The 20,867-nt window shown below is 45.4% G+C and overlaps 4 protein-coding genes across 4 annotated transcripts; 2 read left to right on the top strand and 2 right to left on the bottom strand.

The window, feature by feature from the left end:
* Positions 1-2,079: 2,079 nt before the first annotated feature.
* I203_101711 (uncharacterized protein) lies at positions 2,080-5,372 on the bottom strand (the record flags this gene model as incomplete). Its single annotated transcript, XM_019150525.1, has 9 exons — positions 2,080-2,253; positions 2,352-2,789; positions 2,863-2,927; positions 2,985-3,130; positions 3,200-3,322; positions 3,421-3,818; positions 3,900-4,101; positions 4,191-5,254; positions 5,355-5,372. The coding sequence occupies 9 exons, from the start codon at positions 5,370-5,372 to the stop codon at positions 2,080-2,082; spliced, it is 2,628 nt and encodes an 875-aa protein (XP_019000118.1).
* Positions 5,373-7,690: 2,318 nt separating this feature from the next.
* I203_101712 (uncharacterized protein) lies at positions 7,691-8,684 on the top strand (the record flags this gene model as incomplete). The annotated part of the gene is made up of 4 exons (XM_019150526.1): positions 7,691-7,828; positions 7,999-8,014; positions 8,345-8,462; positions 8,633-8,684. 4 exons carry the CDS (start codon positions 7,691-7,693, stop codon positions 8,682-8,684), a joined length of 324 nt encoding a protein of 107 aa, XP_019000119.1.
* A 334-nt stretch (positions 8,685-9,018) lies between these two features.
* I203_101713 (uncharacterized protein) lies at positions 9,019-11,562 on the bottom strand (the record flags this gene model as incomplete). The annotated part of the gene is made up of 7 exons (XM_065516936.1): positions 9,019-9,593; positions 9,695-9,834; positions 9,904-10,497; positions 10,560-10,714; positions 10,792-11,228; positions 11,291-11,398; positions 11,457-11,562. 7 exons carry the CDS (start codon positions 11,560-11,562, stop codon positions 9,019-9,021), a joined length of 2,115 nt encoding a protein of 704 aa, XP_065373754.1.
* Positions 11,563-16,859: 5,297 nt separating this feature from the next.
* I203_101714 (plasma-membrane proton-efflux P-type ATPase) lies at positions 16,860-20,243 on the top strand (the record flags this gene model as incomplete). The annotated part of the gene is made up of 6 exons (XM_019150528.1): positions 16,860-16,906; positions 16,986-17,026; positions 17,126-17,220; positions 17,309-17,481; positions 17,537-17,893; positions 17,960-20,243. The coding sequence occupies 6 exons, from the start codon at positions 16,860-16,862 to the stop codon at positions 20,241-20,243; spliced, it is 2,997 nt and encodes a 998-aa protein (XP_019000121.1).
* Between the last annotated feature and the right edge of the window lie 624 nt (positions 20,244-20,867).

Genomic DNA, 20,867 nt, shown 5'->3' on the forward strand with positions numbered 1-20,867 from the left:
ATTCCTTTTATGTGATGCACCACCGGCTCCCGCCAGAAGTTGCAACAGGGATGATGACGAAATATCAGGCGGACCAGATAGTTGGTGGTGTTTGAATTCCAATCTTGACTATGTTCTTGCCTCGAACATCCATCCATCCAGCTAAGCGATCACTCTCTTCTTGACCTTGTTGTACTTTCGTTCCAACCCGGATGTATACCTATCTGTATGCTCTTACACCCGTTGAATGCTATATTTGTCTTTTCACGTTGTCTTGGTGGTGCGGTGTTGTGGTGGCGTTGTTATATGATGTCACCCTTCCCTTATGACCCGTTCCGCCGGATGTATTTGATTGTGCCTTTCGCTGTCAGTCGTTTAAACCAGATGAGATTCTTCTTGCAAGGAAATAAATACTGGATTGCTCTTCACCAATAGTTGTATAGATGTCGAGACTCGAGATGTGGAGGATTTGCGAGAGGTGCCGTCCTACTTGATACACCGGAAGAGAACAAAGGAGGAAAGGGAGGTGGTACTGTATGGTTGTGTTTTTGAAGAAGGATGAATGAGATGACGAATACTGTGTGGCCAGAAGAGTTCCTGAATTTTTTTTTCCCTCGAACCCTGAACCTAGCAAGACCTGGAATAGAGATGATCGTCAGAGGCTGAGAGGCCGCACAGTACGGTTGGATTACAGTACAGTTTGATTCGAGTCCGGAGAAGGATAGACACGGAGTTGATGATAGGGTGAACAAGAAAAAAATGAACGTTGCTATTTGAAGGGTGTATATGGATGGTCGACTGTGAGAAGGAAGGAAATGCGAGATGTTCCGTGCGTGTTGGTGTTGGTTCGCCACAGCCTGTAAAGTAGTACGTAGGAGAGTGGCAACAGTGCAGAAGCCAAGACGGAAATAACAACACTAGAAAAGGTGTGAAGGAATGTGTTCTATTCTCCCTTACATATATATATATTCTAGAGGCAGGGATGTCATTTTTCCCAGCACAGTCGATCACTAAAGCTGGATTCAGACGAAGTCTGGACAATCGACCAAGGGTATCACCGTCGATCATAACGTACAAACGCACTTGATCTACAAATAGTTTATCCAGTAGCATCAGCATACCAATCACAACCCCGTCGTATATAGGTATATGTGACGATTATGGGCAAGATCAAACACCGTATGAAAACGAAAAAGGAGTCGGAACCAAAATACATGCTGCACAAAGTTCGATTTGGCGATCGCGGGCGCAGATCGATTCAGGAAAGACAAAACAAAGTTTTAATCCAACCGCGAGAAGTGGCGGCTGGATTTTACGTCATGTCGATCAATTCCAAGTGGAATCTTGTAACCTGTCTAGGGGTGTTCATAACATGTTGGAAGTGAAGAAAACAGCTCATCATATCAAGCCATATCGATGTCGATCGTTTTTGCATACCCAGTATAAACATCGTACTTTCCACGTTTGACATTTTCGAGTGGAAGGTCTCGTTGAGCAAATGTTATTCATAACCAAAAGTCCAATCCGCATTGTACGGGTAAAATGAAGGTATATCTAACGTATCTCTTCTTCGATATGTCGCAGGAAGGGAATAGCCTTGTCGATTAAGCACGTGCACAACTTGTACTGATGTGATGTCATTCCACTAATTCATACAGCTGACCTATTTCCAGTCAGAACATTATCAAATCGTATCAAAGGATGGAAAAGGAAAAGAAAAGAAACATATAAAAGCTATGTATGAAGACTAGATTTAGTTTGTGGGAAGAGCAATACATGATCATTCAAGAGAATTCCTTCATTCCATAGCTTCAGTTTCCTTGAAAATTAACAGGAGACCAGCCAGAACCGAGGGGGTACATTTCGGAAAGAGTCCTACTTGAACCACGAACGATGAAAGATGATAGAATAGGTAGAGAAAAAAAGATATTTAATTTTACTTGATTTGATCTTCAGAGAATTCACTCTTGGAAAAGGGTTATCTTCATCTTTACCCTGTGAAGAGTGTCATGCCCACAAACTTTCACTCCACTCCGTCTAATATCAGACCACCATACGAGATTGTTTATTGCGGGTTTCAGCTAATTTACACGACGATCTCTAATCCATATCCACATCGCTCTGTCTTCTCGTTCTCACACCATCCCCATCCACTTCTTCATCTTCATCATCGTACTCATCATCATCATCCTCTTCATCATCATCTTCATCGTCCACTGCATTCTCTGAATCACTCTCCGCGTCCATCGATTGATCAGCTAACATCGAGTGGGGCTAAGTAAGATAGAGAATCGTCATTAGCAAAGACATCACTATAATATATATCCCAAACCGATGATTTGAGAGCGATAGATATAGTATTATAAACTCACCATCAGCGATTCACCGGTATATGTGAAACCTCTAAAGTTCTCTTGTACACTACTCGTTAGTGGACTACCACTACCTCCAGGCAAAGGTGGTCGTTGAGGTTTGTTAATTGCCACTCCGGACGGCGCAGCATTGTTCATATGACTTGCAGAAGATAACGAACCCCCCGGACCGAGGTACGAATGTTTACCAGGTTGTGATTGTGAGATGTTCTCGTTCTCCTCCCAAGGTATGATACCAGCTTCGATCAATGACGAGTTGGTGAATTCGGGATCAAAGTTGGCGACAGATTCGTCGGAGTCGACGATAGGTTTGAAGGGAGGAGTGATCTGTTTCTTATACAACAAATTCCAGTCGATTGATTTGAAGAATGGATGTTCTTTCAATTCCTCAGTACCTCGTCTGGCTCCAAGCCGGTTCTGGGGGTTTCGATTGAGTAGCTGATCAAGAGGAAGCAAATGTCAATCCCACGCTGTACTGGCACGTTCACGTTTGCTGAAGAGCTGCACTCACCCCTTTTACGAATTGTTTACCATCATCGTCGATGACATGCTTGGGGAACCGGATCTTTCCGTAGCCTATAATTGGATGATGAGTGGATACTTGGTCGCTCGTTGACCCATAAGGCTACTCACAGATTAACCGGTACATCTCTTGGGTCTGCTCCGCATAGAAAGGACTCCAGCCGCAACACATCTCGAAGAGCAATACACCAAGCGACCAGAAGTCGACGTGTTTACCGTATCCTTTCTCGTCAAGCAATACTTCGGGAGCGAGGTACCTACATAAGTGGACAATTGTTCAGCCAGCTCCTCAGTTCAGAGATGTCGTTGAGGAAATATCAGCTCACTCGGTAGTACCACAGAAGGTATTTGTGAGTTTATCATCCGATAAATCAGGCTTGGATAAACCAAAGTCACATAAGGCCACATGACCTGTAGCATCGAGTAGGATGTTTTCCGGTTTTAGATCACTATGTTTGTATCCAGGATATCGATGTTAGCTTCCGATTCTCTGCCAGACGCATTCCCTCCAAAGGATGATCTGTGTTGTGGGGACATTGCGACTCACCGGTAAACAATATCGTATTTATGTAAGTGCTCCAAAGCCAAGATCAATTCAGCGATGTAGAACCTCGCCCTATCTTCACTGAATCTTCCTTCCTTTTGCAAATGCCAGAAAAGCTCTCCACCACATTTATAGTCCGTGACGAAATAAAGATCTCGATCAGTCTGGAAAGAGAACTTGAGACCAACGAGGAAAGGACATTCCAAACTTCTTTGTAAGATTTTTCTTTCGCCGATCGTGTGAGCTACTTCTTTCTTCGCAACAATCTCCTTCTTGGATAATACCTTCATGGCGTATATTCGTCTAGTGTCCTTCTTGCGAACTTGGAATACCCTTCCGAAAGTACCTCGGCCGATCAATTTGAGGAATTCGAAATCAGATGGTTTCAATGATAATGATTTCTGTTCGAATAAAAACACCTGGATCAGCACTTCTGAAAGCCATGTCATGCCTTAGTGTGAAGTGGAACTCTGATTACTCACCCTGACAACCTTGTAAGTCATTTGAATCCAAATTTCACCAGTGACATGCTCTTCTCCACGAGTAGCCAATTTATACCAATTGTCAAGGGTATAACCATCTTGCAATACAGGTTTGATATCTAGCATTCCCAAAAAGCCTTCTCCTGCTCTACCTTTATCATACACGGACACATGAAGAGCGGATCGGTTGGATGTCAAATCGCTTTATAGCACAGCGTAAAACACTCATCAGCGAGACGGCCCTCAGAAAGGTGTGATCTGATCTTGACTGACAAGAAATGATCAACTCACAAGGTAACTTCCTCTTTCCATATGGGATCACCCGGACCGGGTTTACCTAACCAACTTCCACCCCCGCTCGGTTCTTCTGCTCTGGGAGTCATCGCTCCACTTCCATCTCCATCTCTCCTGGTTTTACTTCTTCCGACCGCATCTGCAAACGCCCTTGAGATCGCTCCGACACCTAGACCACTGGTACTTCTCGTGAGATTTCCAGGAGCGCCCAGAGGTTGAGGTGTAGATTGAGTGAAGGGTACAGCGGTGTGAGAAGTAGTTTGATGAGGTGGACAAGAAACGTATTCGTTTTGTTCAAATTGAATAACAACGTATGGTTGAGGTGGTGATCCATCGGGTTGATTGGTTACTGCTAAGCCCCTAGCGGAAATCACTTTGACAGTGAGTGTACCTCTCGGTCCACCGCCTTCTCGATGTTGGGGGGTCGACGTCCCACCACTGCTGGCTGCGGAAGATCCAGCGGCAGCATTCATAGGTTGATCAGTTTCGGGTGGAGCGGGTATGGAGTCAGGTACATTGGTCGAAGAAGTCGGACTGGTTGAGGCGGTGGAAGAACCATCGTTGAGTTTGCTCATTGCTTTTCTCATCTTTGGTGGTTCGTGTAAACCGAATCCCATACCTGTATTCATCCCTACACTATCACCAACCGTCACGCCCGTTGTCGGTTGACCTGCACCGGGTGTACCTAAAGGTAAAGGCATGAATCCATAGTTTGTCGGTGTTCTTGGTCCTCCGGCAGAATGCGCTGAACCAGGTAAAGCAGTCTGACCGCCCACAGCAGGTGAATTGGGTCTCTTGGCTGACGGGTCCAGCGATAGACTCGCGGTCGAACGACTCAATCCACCACCCGGTGTCCCCACTCCCGCGTTGTGAGGCTGATGGATACTTGGCACCGTAGCTGAGTCGAATGGGTTGGCAGTGGAATGGGCGGAAGCTTTTGGTGTTGCTTGGTCAGCAGGTCCACCAAGTGACGCGAATGATTGGGATGGCGATAATGTAGGTGAAGGGGTTTCACGTCCTGTATGTAAATTATTGTGATTATGTGACGAGGGCCACAGTTGCTATTACGATACTCAAATTAGCCTTGACGATGTTGTGACGAGATGGTTAGAGATGGTGGCATGAATAATATGATGGCAAGTCGAAGAGCGAAAGACTCACCTTTACACCTTTCAACATGATGCAAGTATATTTTCTGATCTGATGCTGTCACCAGGTTATGCACTAATACTACACAAGGGGGACGAGAGGGAGGTGATGATGATGAGAGTATGTACTTGTGCGGATGTAAGTCGAGTATGACAGCTGACTTTGTGTTGTGACTAGAACTGAGAACGTTAAAAACGGGTTGAAACCGGGATCTGAGTTGGCAAGAACCGAGAGTGGATTTACACGGTGATTACCTGATTACTGATTGCTTTGACCTATCGATTGAACCTCAAGAGGACTGACTGGTATGTGAAGGTCAATCTGAATGGTTGCTGTATTTGATGAGAAGTGATATGGGATATGTATACGTGGTATGAATGGCCAAGCATGAGTGGAGAGTGGTTAGTACATTGGTAGTCGTATTGATCTCCACTCTTCTTCAAATCTCCCATCTCCAATTTCCCCCCCTTGCGTCATACTACTTAACTCGTATCAGGATCTGTGCGGTGGGGTCCGATCAAACTCTCACGGTTACAACATAGAACAAAACATGTAGCATAAAGCAGTACACTCGCAGCCCAGCATGTCGACATGTGTCTCGATACAACCATACAAGGCATTGTTGACGATACTAAAGACCCATGGGTAACGTGATGGATGATTTTTACACAGCCCCAGCTCAATTGCGGCAAGAGCATGAGCAATAGCAAGAGCCTTCAAACGTCGATCACTGTGAGTTGGGTCTGGCCGCGGCGATACAGCTTATATACCCTTGATGAGCATTTTGTGGCGGTGGCAATCCAACCTCCCTTCATTCGGAAGAACTCCAGGTAGAGATGATAGACGGGTACACTTGTCAGACTGGAATCGTAGACAAGCAAACAAGGTGACTACATATGTTCAGAGACAGCTACATATACACGGGAATCTGTAGTTGGTTTTGCGAAGTTTATCGGGGATCCTAACTACTCGTCATGTTGCAGAGATAATCATGTCCCGACCCGTAACTCACGTTATGGTATAGAGTCATACCCTCCAGTATGCCCATGTCCGCGTTCTATAGTAGCATACGGACGTGCAGTATATCAGACCTATATATCGCAAGTATGGAAGGAAGGGGCTTTTAAGATTGAGAGCCACATCCTGGAGGTGATGGTTAGTGAGTGGCCAACGAGGTTGACACGCCGAGTTTGCCTAAAAGGATAGCATGATTTTTCTTCACATCAGTATAAATTTCCTTTGTCGGTAGTTTGATTATGTCCATCTGTCGGCATATTGGAAGGAGCGAGCCAGCATGCGGCATTGCTAGCTTTCTCTGTACCATTAGAATGAGATATAGCGTCAGCATGACTATCTTTTGAGGCTTGAACCAAAACTCCGTTTCTCTCTTTGTATACGCCGAAATGAGTGGGATTTGACATTGCGAATTACTGTCTCTTATTGCTCTCGAAGCGTCAGTGGTGAATTGACAGCGAAATCAGGCGATTCAGCAGAATATATATGAGCATTTCATACCTTCACCTGCCTGACCTATTACGGCTTGCATCAACGGCACATCGTCATTTCACGAAGATAGCTAGCATGAAGGTGATTCCCATTCAAGGACCACCCACCCCTGAATACGCTTGGTTCTTTTAGCCTAGACAGGACCGAGCATCTCTTTTGTATGTCACACAAGACCGTTTTGCGTTGTTATTGTCCGACCCTTTTTTATTTCGCTATGGTGAGGAAGGTGATCAATGCGGTCATGGATGGAGACTATTAGCCTCGCACGTCCCTGTTTACCTACTCTCCTTGACAACCCCTATAAACCCCTCCCCTAGCCCCGACAGATCACTTTCAGATCATGTATAAGCGATACGTGTTGTTTCAAAAAGAATCCTTTCCGGACATTTCTCATCATTTCCCAACGGGACCATTCTTGAAACTCTGGCAAAGACAAAAAAGTTGTTCAAGTATGAACATGGATGTTCAAAGTTTCCAGAAATTGTGTATCGGTCTGTGAAGACGCAATACAACGGTAGGATTGTATTTTGCAATCAGCAATTGCTTCGACTCGGATCTCTCCTCACTGTCAGAAGCTCTAACCCTAGCATAAGGACTGATTGCAAAACTCACCACAGTGATGACGACAGGTCATGGTTGGCGAAGGGAATATCGGGACAACAGCCGGGATAGTGGCGACCAAGCGATTTACCACATGGCTGACACGCGACAGTGCGAGAGAGAGTCGGTGGTTACGCGTTGAAGGAGATGTCATGGGCATGAACGATGTTCTGTTCGAAGATATGTTTACTTCTATATCTGTTCATCAACATATCATTTGCCTAAAACGAGAGTGAATTACAATGTCAGATAAACAACAGCAAACGACAGAGAAGAAAGAGGAGAACGCCACTGCCGGTCCATTGAATGGTACTGCCCCTACGACGGAGAAGAAGACCTTACCCAAGCTGGGTGCTTTGGAGGATGACGATGAATTTGAGGTGAGTCAGCCTCTTTATGGATGTGTCCACATGGATATTCAACAGCTATACGGATGGGAACTGGACATCAACGTATCCGCGGGATTCTGCATAGTGGATAGAATTAATCACTCATTCCGTCCGAGGAAGATCGATGCTGATACCCTGCCCTTTTGTACGAACGTATGTAGGATTTCCCAGCGACAGGTCAGTATCTATCTCAACTTTTATCGTTTACTGCTTTCTCGAAGACTATTATTATGATTCGCATATGTCTGGCTGGTTTATCAGTCTAACTTCCCCTATCAATCTTATCTATCATTTCCCTTTTCCTCAGTTGCTCTTGTCACCCTGGCAATATATATCGCTATTATCGTACCTATTTTAACTCAACAATACGACTCTCTTCCTTCGCCTTGAAATTGTATTCCTTTGCATCGACCACTACATAGCCAGCGAATGCTCACCTCTTTATTCTCATACATCAACCACTCACTGTTCACGTCCTTCGCTAACACGTATTCCTTTCCCTGGTAGATTACGGAGGAAACGTCCTGGACGCCATGAAGAAAGCGGGTGATGGACCAAACGATAACTTATGGGAAGATAACTGGGATGATGATGATGTAGAAGATGATTTTACGAAACAGTTAAGGTGAGTATTCTTAACACACTCGAGACACACTTCGAGGGTGCGATATGATCTTTTCATCCACTTGGGTCATATAAATGTCTCTTATTCTATCATCCAATATCACATCGCATTCACGCTCGATTTAGTTAGAATTTGATCGCTGACGAACCTATTTTTTATGCGGATCGCAGAACTGCAATCCAAGAGAAACAAGGTGTGCCCGATGAAAGTATGAAAGAGTAACCAAATCGATCAATCAAACAAGCGATCATACTCCAAGGCTTCCCTTGTTTGGACGACAACAAAGAGATAGGAGATGGATGAGAAGAAGGTCCAGAATGAAGTGTAATTACCATTGTTAATACGGAAGGATGAAGATAACCCATTCTGAGCATTCGTTTATCATGTGCATGTAAATAGTAAATGTCCATATCCATAACTATCAATTATTCATAATATAACTATCATACCTTATCTACTAACTCTTCCATCAATTAATACAATAATCTCCATGACCTGAACTTCTGTCAAATCTAACCAACACAATGACTATGAACCACTTCACTTCACTGGCACCTCAGTTCCTACCCAACCTCTTCTTATATTCTTCAATCTCCTTCTTCGCCTCCTCTTCATCCTTCTTATCCTGTTCCTCCTCCCTCCGTCTCTGTACATCGTCATCATCGTTTGATCCTTCGAGCTGTCCAGAATTCAATTTCTCTCTCATCATATCCACCATACTAATTTTCCCACCACCTTGTTCCTCAGGCTTATTCATGGATATAACAGGGTTTTTCTCCAATCTATCAAATAAAACGAATAACCTCTCAGCCTCACGTTCCTTCTCTTCTTCTGTCATTTCATCTACTTCCTTATTGCTTGAATTGTCATTCGACAAGGAAGTTATAGGATTACGTTCCGAGATGGAAGAAGATGTTATAGTGTGATGTTCCGGTATTGTAGGGGTAGCAGGCTGAATATTAATTGCAGTAGACGATTTTAGAGGTTGTGATTGCGATTCATCGTCGGTTTGAGCCGGGACTTTGGAATTTGGTATTTCCTCGATCTTCGCTGGAGGTGGTCCGGATAATCCTTTCTGGAATAATAGTCCAGCCGCATTACCGTATCCTATTTCGACACACAGATCTGAGGCTATCTCAGATTATCACTATCAGCACTCTGACGCAAACACAGCTCGACCAGATCTGAAAAAATTGTCTATTTGACGAGTGAATAGTCAGAAATTCACTCACCATCACCTTTACATATAGCCCACATCATTTCCCCAGCAGTATTCTTACACTGTGTATGTCCCGCACACCCCATGAGTCTCAGTATGTTCCCTAATGTACCTTTCCTACTTTCCAATGGTCCGCCTTCAGGTGATCGATCTCTACCACCATGTACCATATAAGCTAAACATTCGGCTTCGGCTTCCAAATGGAACGAGAATCACACTTACATAGTAGAAGGCAATAGCGTTTCCTTCAGGTATACCCTAATGGGCTCACTACCCGCTGCTGCTCTATTTAAGAGCAACAATAGCGGAGGCAGCATTTCGTCCGGTACCAGACCCTGCGGAATGGTATCATCAGGCTTCTTAGGCCATGGCAAGTAGGTATCGAAAAAATGGTCTAATGTCCTGAGTAACCTCGTGGGCAACGCTGAAGGGTCCGAAGTACTAGGAGAAGGTACAGTAGGTCTTTTCGAAGTTGTAGATCCGCTGCTTCTTCTGGAAGATGATGGTGAAGGTGTTTTACGGTGATTGGGCGGTATGAGCGATTCTCCTGTTGTCGAAGCAGATGAAGAAGATTTCTTGTTGTGGTTCTGACTGGTTGACATATTGGATAGCTTGGACAATAGATTTTTCATCGATGATGTAGGTGAAGCGTTAGATATTAGTGGTGAGGGAGGCGAAGAAGGTACTGAATGCCAAGTAGGTAAAAGACGAGTAATAAATGGAATAGAGAGAAGGACATGGATGGCGTGCGATAAGGGAGGTGAAAGATCTATGAATGGGATATTGTAAAAATGACAAAGTATTGGGTAAAGCAGCCTGTATTATGTTATGCCTGTCAGCTGTACGATTGACGGTACTTATGGAAGACAACGACTTACGGATCGAATACTTCACTCCACTGTTCAATTTCTGCTGATGAGTTGCCTATACTCTTATTCGTGTAAGGGTAGAAACGGATGATATTGTTCGTCATTTTCAGTAATTCTCCCAAAGCCATATGATTGGCCGGAGTCGACTGAAGATTGGTGAAATGCTGAGGTCCCGGATAGATTGATAGAGAATCAGCTAGAATACTTGATGCGTCTATTGGGAGCGTGGAACGTGACTCACCCCGACGAGAGATTCGACGATATCCTCTGTATCCACCATGACACCTACCGCTCTTGGTCTTTCGATCGTCACCAGAAATCCTAATCTGCCCAATAAAAATAGCCTCTCCAAATGATCTTCTTCCTTTTCATACACCACTTCCTCTCCGTCGACATCTTTACCGGCTAATGCTCTGGCGATTGCTTTTGCCCCTCCTGATGAAGCCATAACGTTCCTTCCTTCTTCGTGTAGTACCAGAAGATTGGCAAGGACTTTGAGGGTTTCTCTAGCTGGGGATGAGAAAGGTAGGGGCGAGGGCCGTACATGGGAAAAAGTAGATGAAAATGGTAAACCAGAATGATGAAGGAGGATTGGGAAGTTGTCATTGGATAAGAGCGTCTCGGATCCTACGGGATTACGTCCAAGAGATTTTATAGCTGTCAAAGCTAGTATATATACTGTTGAAGAGATTGTATCAGTATATCAAGTCCAGACTCCGTGTGGTATACGATCGACCTACCGTCCTGTGACCATATAGTCCAGGCAGCATCATCTCTATCACTCAGATCGTCCAATATAGCTTCCAGATACAATGATCGTGCTGTCGGATGTATCTGGGTTGGCAAAGCTGAGAATGATAATTAGCTTCAAGAATGGTGACCCAATATGTCCTTGCATGGGCTCACCATTGATAACCAAGTTCAATTCCTTTCTGACTGCATCCAGCCTCTCTCCTCTTTTCTCTATTAACGTATAGCTGGAGGCCAACAGAGGTCGAGAACTGGACGTCATTCCTCCTCTTCTCCTCGGTATCAGATACTAGCTGGTTCGTATTAAGAGGATTTGGTAGGTAAGTTCGCTCGATGGATGATGTCCTAATCCTTGTACTTGTTGCCGATTTCAATTTCTTTATCATAAATCGGTCGGGAAAGTTAAGGAGAAGGAGGAGGAAAGGGAGTGTGCAAGGGACAGCTATAAAAGTACTATCGTCCTTTTATTCTATTGCACCACACTTGACGACCAAGGTGAGGGATCTCTCTCAGTCGACACCACTCGCTGATGTATCCTTGTTGTTGAAAGTGGGGGAGAAGGGGTATGGGACGATGCTGACATATCACATGTGTATGGGATGAAACCATACTAATAATATTACTCGTCAGAATAACACACGAAAACACGAAACACGGGGTCAACCAGAAAGTGGAGGACCAAATCTATTGTTGTAGTCGGGGCTCCGGCTGGCATCACGTCGATTGCCACACTGGTTGAGCAGGGAAGGGATGCAGAGATGCAGAGATGATCCGTCTATTTGGCGAGCGCAGAAGAGGGTTCAAGGTTCACTCCACGCCTTCATGGAGTGTTCGGACAGAAGGCGAAGAAAACCTTCTACGGACAGAAACCCCCAAGGATGCGGAGGACTGTCTGGGGAATGACATGCTCGATCGGCCTTTGTTCCCTTTTGCAAACGCAAATCGCTCTCTGATGAAGAAGTGGAACAATATACAGCGAGATGAACGTGGACCTTGCAGTTGATGGTCTGATCATACATTGTGAGAAGACTTCGCCGCAAGTGGTCACGATTAGAGCCTGTTTTTCTTTACGACATGACAATCTGGTGTCAATTCCGGAACCCGACCAGACAGTGTCCCATAGGATCTCACGCAAGATTTGCTATCGCTATGAGCAGCTCAGGCTTGGAAAAGCCTTGACTCAGTACGGCTAGCTTGATCAAGAGAACTCCATTCCGCTCATGAGACAGAATCCCAACATGGTCAACCAGAACTGAATGGACAGTACAGTAAAAGGGACAATTATCAACACGGGTAGTCGGTAGAGGTGAACTTTTGACTCGAATTTCACAGATATGACAGAAGCGAATGTCAGTCATCGCAATAGTCATTGATCGTCTGACGAAAAGATATCTCAGCAAGGCCAATTATCTGTTGGACTAGAAGCTATGGGCACTCAGTGCCAACGAACCTCATCTGGGGAGGAGAGCCATAAATTCACCAATTTACCCGACCGTCTTCCGACATGTGGGACGCTGCTTTGCCTAAGCGCTGACTTCCTTCATATGGCCCCGTCAATGGGAATTTCCTGCCGCATAGGACGGTATCGTTTCAGATTGACGACTACAAATATACGCAGTTCGCTCACTGCCGATAACAGCATACTACATCAGCAATTTCAAAGGCAACGATGACGCGCTATTGCGGGCTGTAGTTGTATGCAGTCAACTGGCTAGAGCTACCATGGTGATTGGTACAGTATACTAATTGACGGGACCCTATGCCCAGTGCAAGCGCCATTGTAGCTCATGTTCTCGAAGACACCTGATAAACCTCTTCGCCTCGACAGAGATGGAATCTGCCATCCATCGAAGATAAAATTAGCAACCACGATATTTCACCTACGAGCAATATCATTCGTACCATACGGCGATTGTTCCTGTTCACACATTTAACAGTTCAAAGCACAGGTCACCCGAGCTTCTGAATCCAATCACACACGCCTCAGCGGAAAAGCCACAGACATACCAAATGGTCATCAAAGCGTTTCTCCTTGATACAATTTTACATAAAGCTCAGATCATTCCTGCATCCCTCCATGACATCGATCCATCAGAGAGGTTCCTTGAATTCCTTCTGCTTGAGTAAAAGGCATTTATCAATATGGACCTAAATTCTGCATCGAAATGCCTATCTTAGCGTGTTCAGCATGAAAGACTACAGGTAATCGTCGGAAGATGATTCGATGGATTTCATGATGTATCGGCCGAAATGAAGATTACACAGGCAACATGGATGGCCTTCCGGAACGCTTCCTAATCGTGGCTCAGCGAAAGATAAGACTTGAGTCAGACGGAATTCTTTGCCGGCGGCGGCGGTCGTCTACGTGACTAGGTAGTTCTCTTTCAATTGAGAGTAAAACCTGATACGGTCCGAAGATCCCGTTGTATTCGACAGGTGTGATTCGAGCAACCCTCAAATATGTTAGAACATCGTTTATTTATTCTTGGCTACAATTCAATCAATCTAGAGTATCTCCTTTTACCTGAATAGGGACGGCGATTCAACAAAGGGTTGGTTTTTCTGTTTGTTTATCGTCCGTAATCGAAAATAGCCTCACTAATCTATTTATGCCACCTCATTTCAGGAGGAAATGCCACATCATGGACATCGGGGATTTTGAGAATTCCCAGAATTTTGGGTAAACGTTGATGTGGCATTATTTACCACGTACCGGCGATGAGATGATCAGATGACTTGGCTGTGGCTTTACCTCTCGGAGTAGATCTGGGTGGGAGTGGGAAAGTAAACCGCTCCAAGGAATGATGTGATTGATGTACGACTACAAGTATGTACGTCTTGGCGATCTCCAGTTAGGTACGACCTAAAATTGCAAAGTCTGAAGCTTCCTTGAAATTTGGACCTTTATCTCGGAGAGGGGCTTTTCAAAGGTACCATTCTCACCGCATCACATCACATCTTCAAACGGAGATTGAGAGGTTCTGAGTAATACTCGTCGTGGCTCCAACCCCGTTTCATGGGGCAAATTGAGCACTCATGGGGGTGTGGTGAATTCAGTTAAGAGCATTCATGGAGCAAGCGAGGAGTGAAACGGAGTTGTCAAACGCCAAGAAATGCAATCTACCAATTTTCGCTGTTTGGACTGTACAGGCAACGGTGCTTTGGTGAAAATCCGAAATATCCGTCCTTGCTTGGCCATGCGTCGAAAAGCTATCGCAGATTTTAGCGAGATCTATCATGCATCATCGGAATTAGGCGATAACGACCAGGCCCAAACAAACATTCCAAATTCCGAAAGGAAGCAAGGAAGGAAGCAAGGATACTAACTGCGAACCCAGGAAACAGAAAACCTGATGACGGGAAGGTAAATGACAGGTATGTGATAAGAAATCCTGAGAGACGAAACCGGAAGTTCCGGATGAATATAAGGATAACATGATTTAGGGTGGATTCTAATCGTCTATGTTTGGGAATGCACCAAGCTAAGAAGTCGAGCACGACAGATGGAGTTCGTTGTCAATTGCGGTAAGGTGATCTTTGAGAGACGTCCTTGAGGATATATCACAGTTTTCCCTTGTTTCGGTCTCGGTTTCGGCGATCAGCTGAATTCGAAATTGTAATTGTCAATTCATCAATATGACCGCAGTGGCTTTTTCGCACAAGACCGAAGTTATACTACCGGCCGCGGGTTGATGGCTAGATGCGTGCATCTGCTTATGTAGATCTTGTCATTGTCATCTCATTGCAGGTTGCAAATCTGTTTGTCTGCTCGTCAAAGATGAAGGCGTGGACATCAAAGCTGGTGGTAAGAGATGGCCGACGCGACCAATTCCGCGCAAACAAATGTATGGAAGCTATCTATACCACTGTTCCGCTATAGTATGTGCACTAAAATGCTCCCTAGTGATCGCCCAGAGTGACCGGCGGTGCATCCTCCTCCTCTTAGCATGGAATCATCACTATCACGCCAAATGCTTCCAATGTGGTTGGATACCGAAGCTGCATATCCCCCACTACATGCATGCATCATCTTATGGAGCCACAAGCTCAAGCGTTTTGAAAAACCAAACGATGACCGAAATAAGAAGCTCATGCATCGCAAGCCGATGCCGTCACTACCACGGGGGTGGGGGATTTCAATTTGGTGCCTCTGCTAAGCGGGAACGAAATGAACAAAAAACGCAAACAAACACACAACCCCTTGAATGGCTGCCGTATTGGTGTCACTTCAGCCTTGAAAATTCTGAGAAAACTCATGACCTCCATATAGCAGAATTCGATTATTCGAAATTCTGCCAATGAAGATGAAATGAATCATCTCCAACCGATGCGATGCCCTTACGCATGCTTTCGTTGCCGAGAAATGATAAAGCACCTTTGGATGTCCTGCCTTGTTGACACGTTGAGCGATATAAGCTAAACTCGGACTTTATCATCCTAGTCTGACGTAGTTTATCCCCTGAAATCAGATTACTCAAGCCAACTCCCAACTCGTCCCTTCCCCTTTCCCCCATGCATCGATATCTGTTTCAGACACATCCGTTCAAGCACCAAGCGATTTACCGCTTAGTTGGATAGAATCTATTTTCTACTTTTAGCTAAACTCTCTGGGTTCTGACTCCCTGGACCCTGAATCTCCCTTTTCTCAACCACCCTGGCATGATCTTGATGCCGTCCTTCCCTCAGATTTCCGCGGCCATGGTTGTTTTTTTTAGGCTATGAGCGAATGAGCAGATTCGCATGCATCCAATCAGATTGATAATTACATGTCCGATTACGGCCACTCTCATGTAAACCTCCTAAGGGCAGACGAAGACCTTTTCTTGTGATGGGATTTGCCAATCCAAATAATCAAATCGAAATCAAATGAACCCCATCCCCCTCATTTTTTTTTCCTTTCCACTGGGATGAATTGATTTGATTAGTATCACTACCGTAGTAACATAGGAATCATCACCGTAGCTCTGGTCTAGTTTTAGTAATCTGACCAAACAACTTGACCAGGTAGGTTACCACATTACCACATTAAAACCCGTATCTTAACTACCAACTCCCCCCCTTTTCTTTTTTTTCTTTCTCTTTCTTTCTCTTCTCTTTCTATCTATCTTCTCCTTTCTTCCTCCTACTCCGATACATATATATAAACTCACAGATATAATCTTTTCTTCATCCTCCCCCCTTTCTTACACACAAGCAATTTTCACCGTTTTATCTTTTTGACATAAACAATCAAATAGATAATCTTTATCACCCTCTTCGAAATCTCAAAAGCAGTGATCACAACACTCTACCATAGAAGGATCAATTCTGATTTAAACCTCCTCTTACAACCCCCTCTTATATCAGAAACTGAAAAAAATCCTTTTGATCTAGCTTCTTGGCAAAGCGAAGTTTGTCGTTGAAACCAGCCAGCCCAAATCGAACAGCCCACCCGAAAACAACTAAACACACATAGTTGGGGCAAGTTCACTTCATATATCTCCCCTCTTACCTGTTTTATTACACCTTTTACCCCCTCCTGATCGCTCAATCAAATAAACCCCCATACACCCGCTCAATATGTCCGCGAACGAGAAAGTTGGACATACCGAGGAGGCTCCTGTCAAGTAAGTACCATCCCTTGCTCCAACTGCCAACAAATCGCATGCAAAGCAGCTGACCTGTTTTCTGTCTCCGCTTTGTTAGGGAGTCATCCATCGAGAACAAAGTTGCCGGTGATGCACCCGGTAAGTGTGGAGCTGATCTGTCTTCACCCTGAATCGACGTTCACACGTGCAAAAAACAACTAAAGGACAAATCCGCTGACCCATACATCAATCATGCAGCCCTTGACGATGCTCCCGAAAAGAAGAAGAGAGAGTACAAGGAAATGGAACATGAAGCCCATGGGGATCTCCACGCCAAGGTTGACATGAACACTGTGAGTGGATTTGACCAGGTGGACCAGCCACCTTTCCTTTGTCTCTCCACCTTGTGTTGGTTCTTCCGCTGATGAAGATGTATTACAGATCCAATTCACTGCTACTGATCTGTATGACAAAGACAAGGTCGATATCGAACACGTTGTCATGGAGGAAGTATTCCAACTTCTTCAATGTGACGAAGGTGGTCTTACCGAAGCTGAGGCTACCGACCGTATCGGTATCTTCGGTCCTAACAAGCTTGAAGAGAAGAAGGAGAAGTGAGTGCAGCATTGATGAACACCATTGCGATATCAATGCTGACGTCCCCTGCAGCGTTTTCCTCCAATTCCTTTCCTTCATGTGGAACCCTCTCTCATGGGTCATGGAAGGTGCTGCCCTTGTCGCTATCGCTCTTTCCAACGGTGAAGGTGAACCCCCCGATTGGCAAGATTTCGTTGGTATCGTTCTCTTGCTTTTGATCAACTCTACTATCGGTTTCGTCGAAGAAAGAAATGCTGGTAACGCTGTCAAGGCTCTTATGGACTCCCTCGCCCCCAAGGCTAAAGTTAAGCGAGATGGTAAATGGAGAGACATCGAATCTGCCGACTTGGTTCCAGGTGATATGATCGCCTTCAAGCACGGTGATGTCTGTCCTGCCGATTGTCGTCTTACTGAAGCCATTGATGTATCGTGAGTGCACCATTTCCGCTTTCACTCTCTTTGCTATCACGGCTGACTTTGCTCCTCGTTTCTCAGTATGGATCAAGCCGCTCTTACTGGTGAATCTCTTCCTGTCTCCAAGAAACTCGGTGACGAGTGTTTCTCCGGTTCCACCTGTAAACAAGGTGAAGTCGAGGCTGTTGTCATCTCCACCGGTCCCAACACCTTCTTCGGTCGTGCCGCTACCCTTGTCGGTCAAGATAATGACCAGGTCGGCCACTTGCAAATGGTTTTGGCTCGAATCGGTTCTTTCTGTCTCGTTTCCATTGGTATCTTCGTCGTCCTCGAAATCGTTATCCTTTACCCTCGATTCCACTACACCTACCGAAGGGGTCTTAATAACATCCTTGTATTGCTCATTGGTGGTATCCCCATTGCTATGCCTACTGTATTGTCCGTTACCCTCGCTGTCGGTGCTCAACAACTTGCCAAACACAAGGCTATCGTAACCCGAATCACTGCCATTGAGGAACTTGCTGGTGTGACCATCCTCTGTTCCGACAAGACCGGTACTCTTACCACCAACAAGCTCACCATTGACAAGGAGAACGTCAAGTGTTACTCCCAATGGGACGTTGAAGGTGTCTGTCTCCTTGCTGCCTACGCTTCTCGAACTGAAAACCAAGATGCTATCGACGGTTGTGTCGTTGGTACCCTCCCCGACCCCAAACAAGCCAGAGAAGGTATCGAACTCCTCGACTTCAAGCCCTTCAACCCTGTTGACAAGAGAACCGAAATCACCTACCGAGACAACCGAGACGGTGGTAAACTCAAGAGAGCCACCAAGGGTATGACTGGTATCATCATTGAACTCTGTTCCCGAAACAAGACCTCTGAACTCGAAGACCAGCTCGAAGCTGATGTCGAAGAATTCGCCCGACGAGGTCTCCGAGCTCTTGCTGTCGCTTACGAAGATGTTGTTGGTGATGCCGCCGATGGCCAAGGATCCGGTTTCGAACTCGTTGGTCTTCTTTCTATCTTCGACCCTCCTAGATCCGACACCAAACAAACCATCGATGATGCCATGGCCCTTGGTGTTAAAGTCAAGATGGTTACCGGTGATCAACTCGCCATTGCCAAGGAAACTGGTCGACGACTTGGTCTTGGTGACCACATGTACCCCGCTAAAGTGCTCAAGGATGGACCTGAAGCTGGTGGTAAACACGCTAACCTCGATGAAATGATCATGGATGCCGATGGCTTCGCTGGTGTTTTCCCCGAACACAAATTCGAGATTGTCAAGAGAATCCAAGCCCTTGGTCACTTGTGTGCTATGACTGGTGATGGTGCCAACGATGCTCCCGCCCTTTCAAGAGCCAACGTCGGTATTGCTGTTGAAGGTGCTACCGATGCTGCTCGAGGTGCTGCCGATATCGTGCTTACCGAACCCGGTCTTTCTACCATTGTCCACGCCATCTACGGTTCTCGAGTCATCTTCCAGAGAATGAGAAACTATGCCATCTATGCTTGTGCCGTCACCATCCGTATCGTCGTCTGTTTCGCTATCATGGCTTTCATCTGGCAATTCGATTTCCCATCTTTCATGGTTCTTATCATTGCCGTTCTCAACGATGGTACCATCATGACCCTCTCCCTTGACCGAGTACTTCCATCTACCACCCCAGACTCTTGGGATCTTGCCGAAGTGTTCGCCTACGGTATAGGTTACGGTTTCTACCTTTCTGCTTCCACCATCGCTCTCTTCGCCACCATGCACTCTACCACCTTCTTCGAGGACAAATTCGGTGTCAACCCCATAAAGGACACCAATGACCCTGAAGGACACATGGTTATCTACCTCCAAGTTGCCATCATCTCTCAAGCTCTTATCTTCGTTACTCGATCTCACGGACCTTCATGGACTGAAAGACCTTCGGTTGCCCTTATGCTTGCCTTCTGTCTCGCTCAATTGATCTCTTCCATCATTGCCGCCTTCGGTGATTGGGGTTTCACCAACGTACGATCTATCTCTGGTGGTTGGATCGGTATCGTCTGGGTATGGAACATTGTTTGGTACTTCCCTCTCGATGCCGTCAAGTTCCTCATGAAGAAGACCATCATCGCTGCTCTCCAAAGACGAAAGGCCAGAAAGGCTGCCATTGCCACTGTTGACGAGAACGGTGAGAGACTCCAACGAACTGCCTCAAGACACGAATCTTTGTACTCCAACCGAACCTCTTTCTTGTCCCGAGCTGCCAACAGACTCAGAGGTGGTGCCAAGATCTCCATGTCTCAGAACGAGCTTCAACGATTCTCTTCCATCCAAGCTCAACAATCTGGTGCTGCTCTTACCAGAGCTCACTCTAGACCTGCCGCATAAGCAGTACAAGTCTAGTTTGACATGCCCACCTCTTGTAGCCAGACTTGCATATTCTTCTCCCTCTTCTCCTCTTACACTGTAGCAGTCTAGGTGAATCACTCATCATCCGAATACCTAAAACAACATCCTTTATTACGATATACGTTAATATAAATCGCATCTTCTCCTACGTCCTCCTCAATCCTCGCGTTTTATCTTTAAACCTACCCCCTTCCCCCCGTATATTCCGAGCTATATCCGTATACTCGTTAATATCTGTTTATTCCTTAATTTCGATATATATATCTATCCTGATATATACCTTGAACTTCTGTTCCCGTTATCTGTCGTCAGTAGCTTTTTTCTGTTCTTTTCTCTCGCATAGCAATATATCTATCTATATAAAAAACATTTCGAAATGCAGATTTGATCGGATTAGCTTGGTTGTGCAGTTGCATGATAGCATGGAGCACGAATGACTGAGCATGCATGATGAATTGAACCGACATGAAAGCGTGAGAAAGGGAGTGAGTGGTATGGTAGCAGTGATGACGTTGTTAGCCGACAATGGTGATGTAAGACGTAACGAGTGTTGTGACACACTTGACCTACCATTTCTGATCATCCCTTTCTAATCATTTCGCA

This window comes from Kwoniella mangroviensis, assembly GCF_000507465.2.
Source record: "Kwoniella mangroviensis CBS 8507 chromosome 1 map unlocalized Ctg01, whole genome shotgun sequence".
Taxonomy (NCBI): Eukaryota; Fungi; Basidiomycota; class Tremellomycetes; order Tremellales; family Cryptococcaceae; genus Kwoniella; species Kwoniella mangrovensis.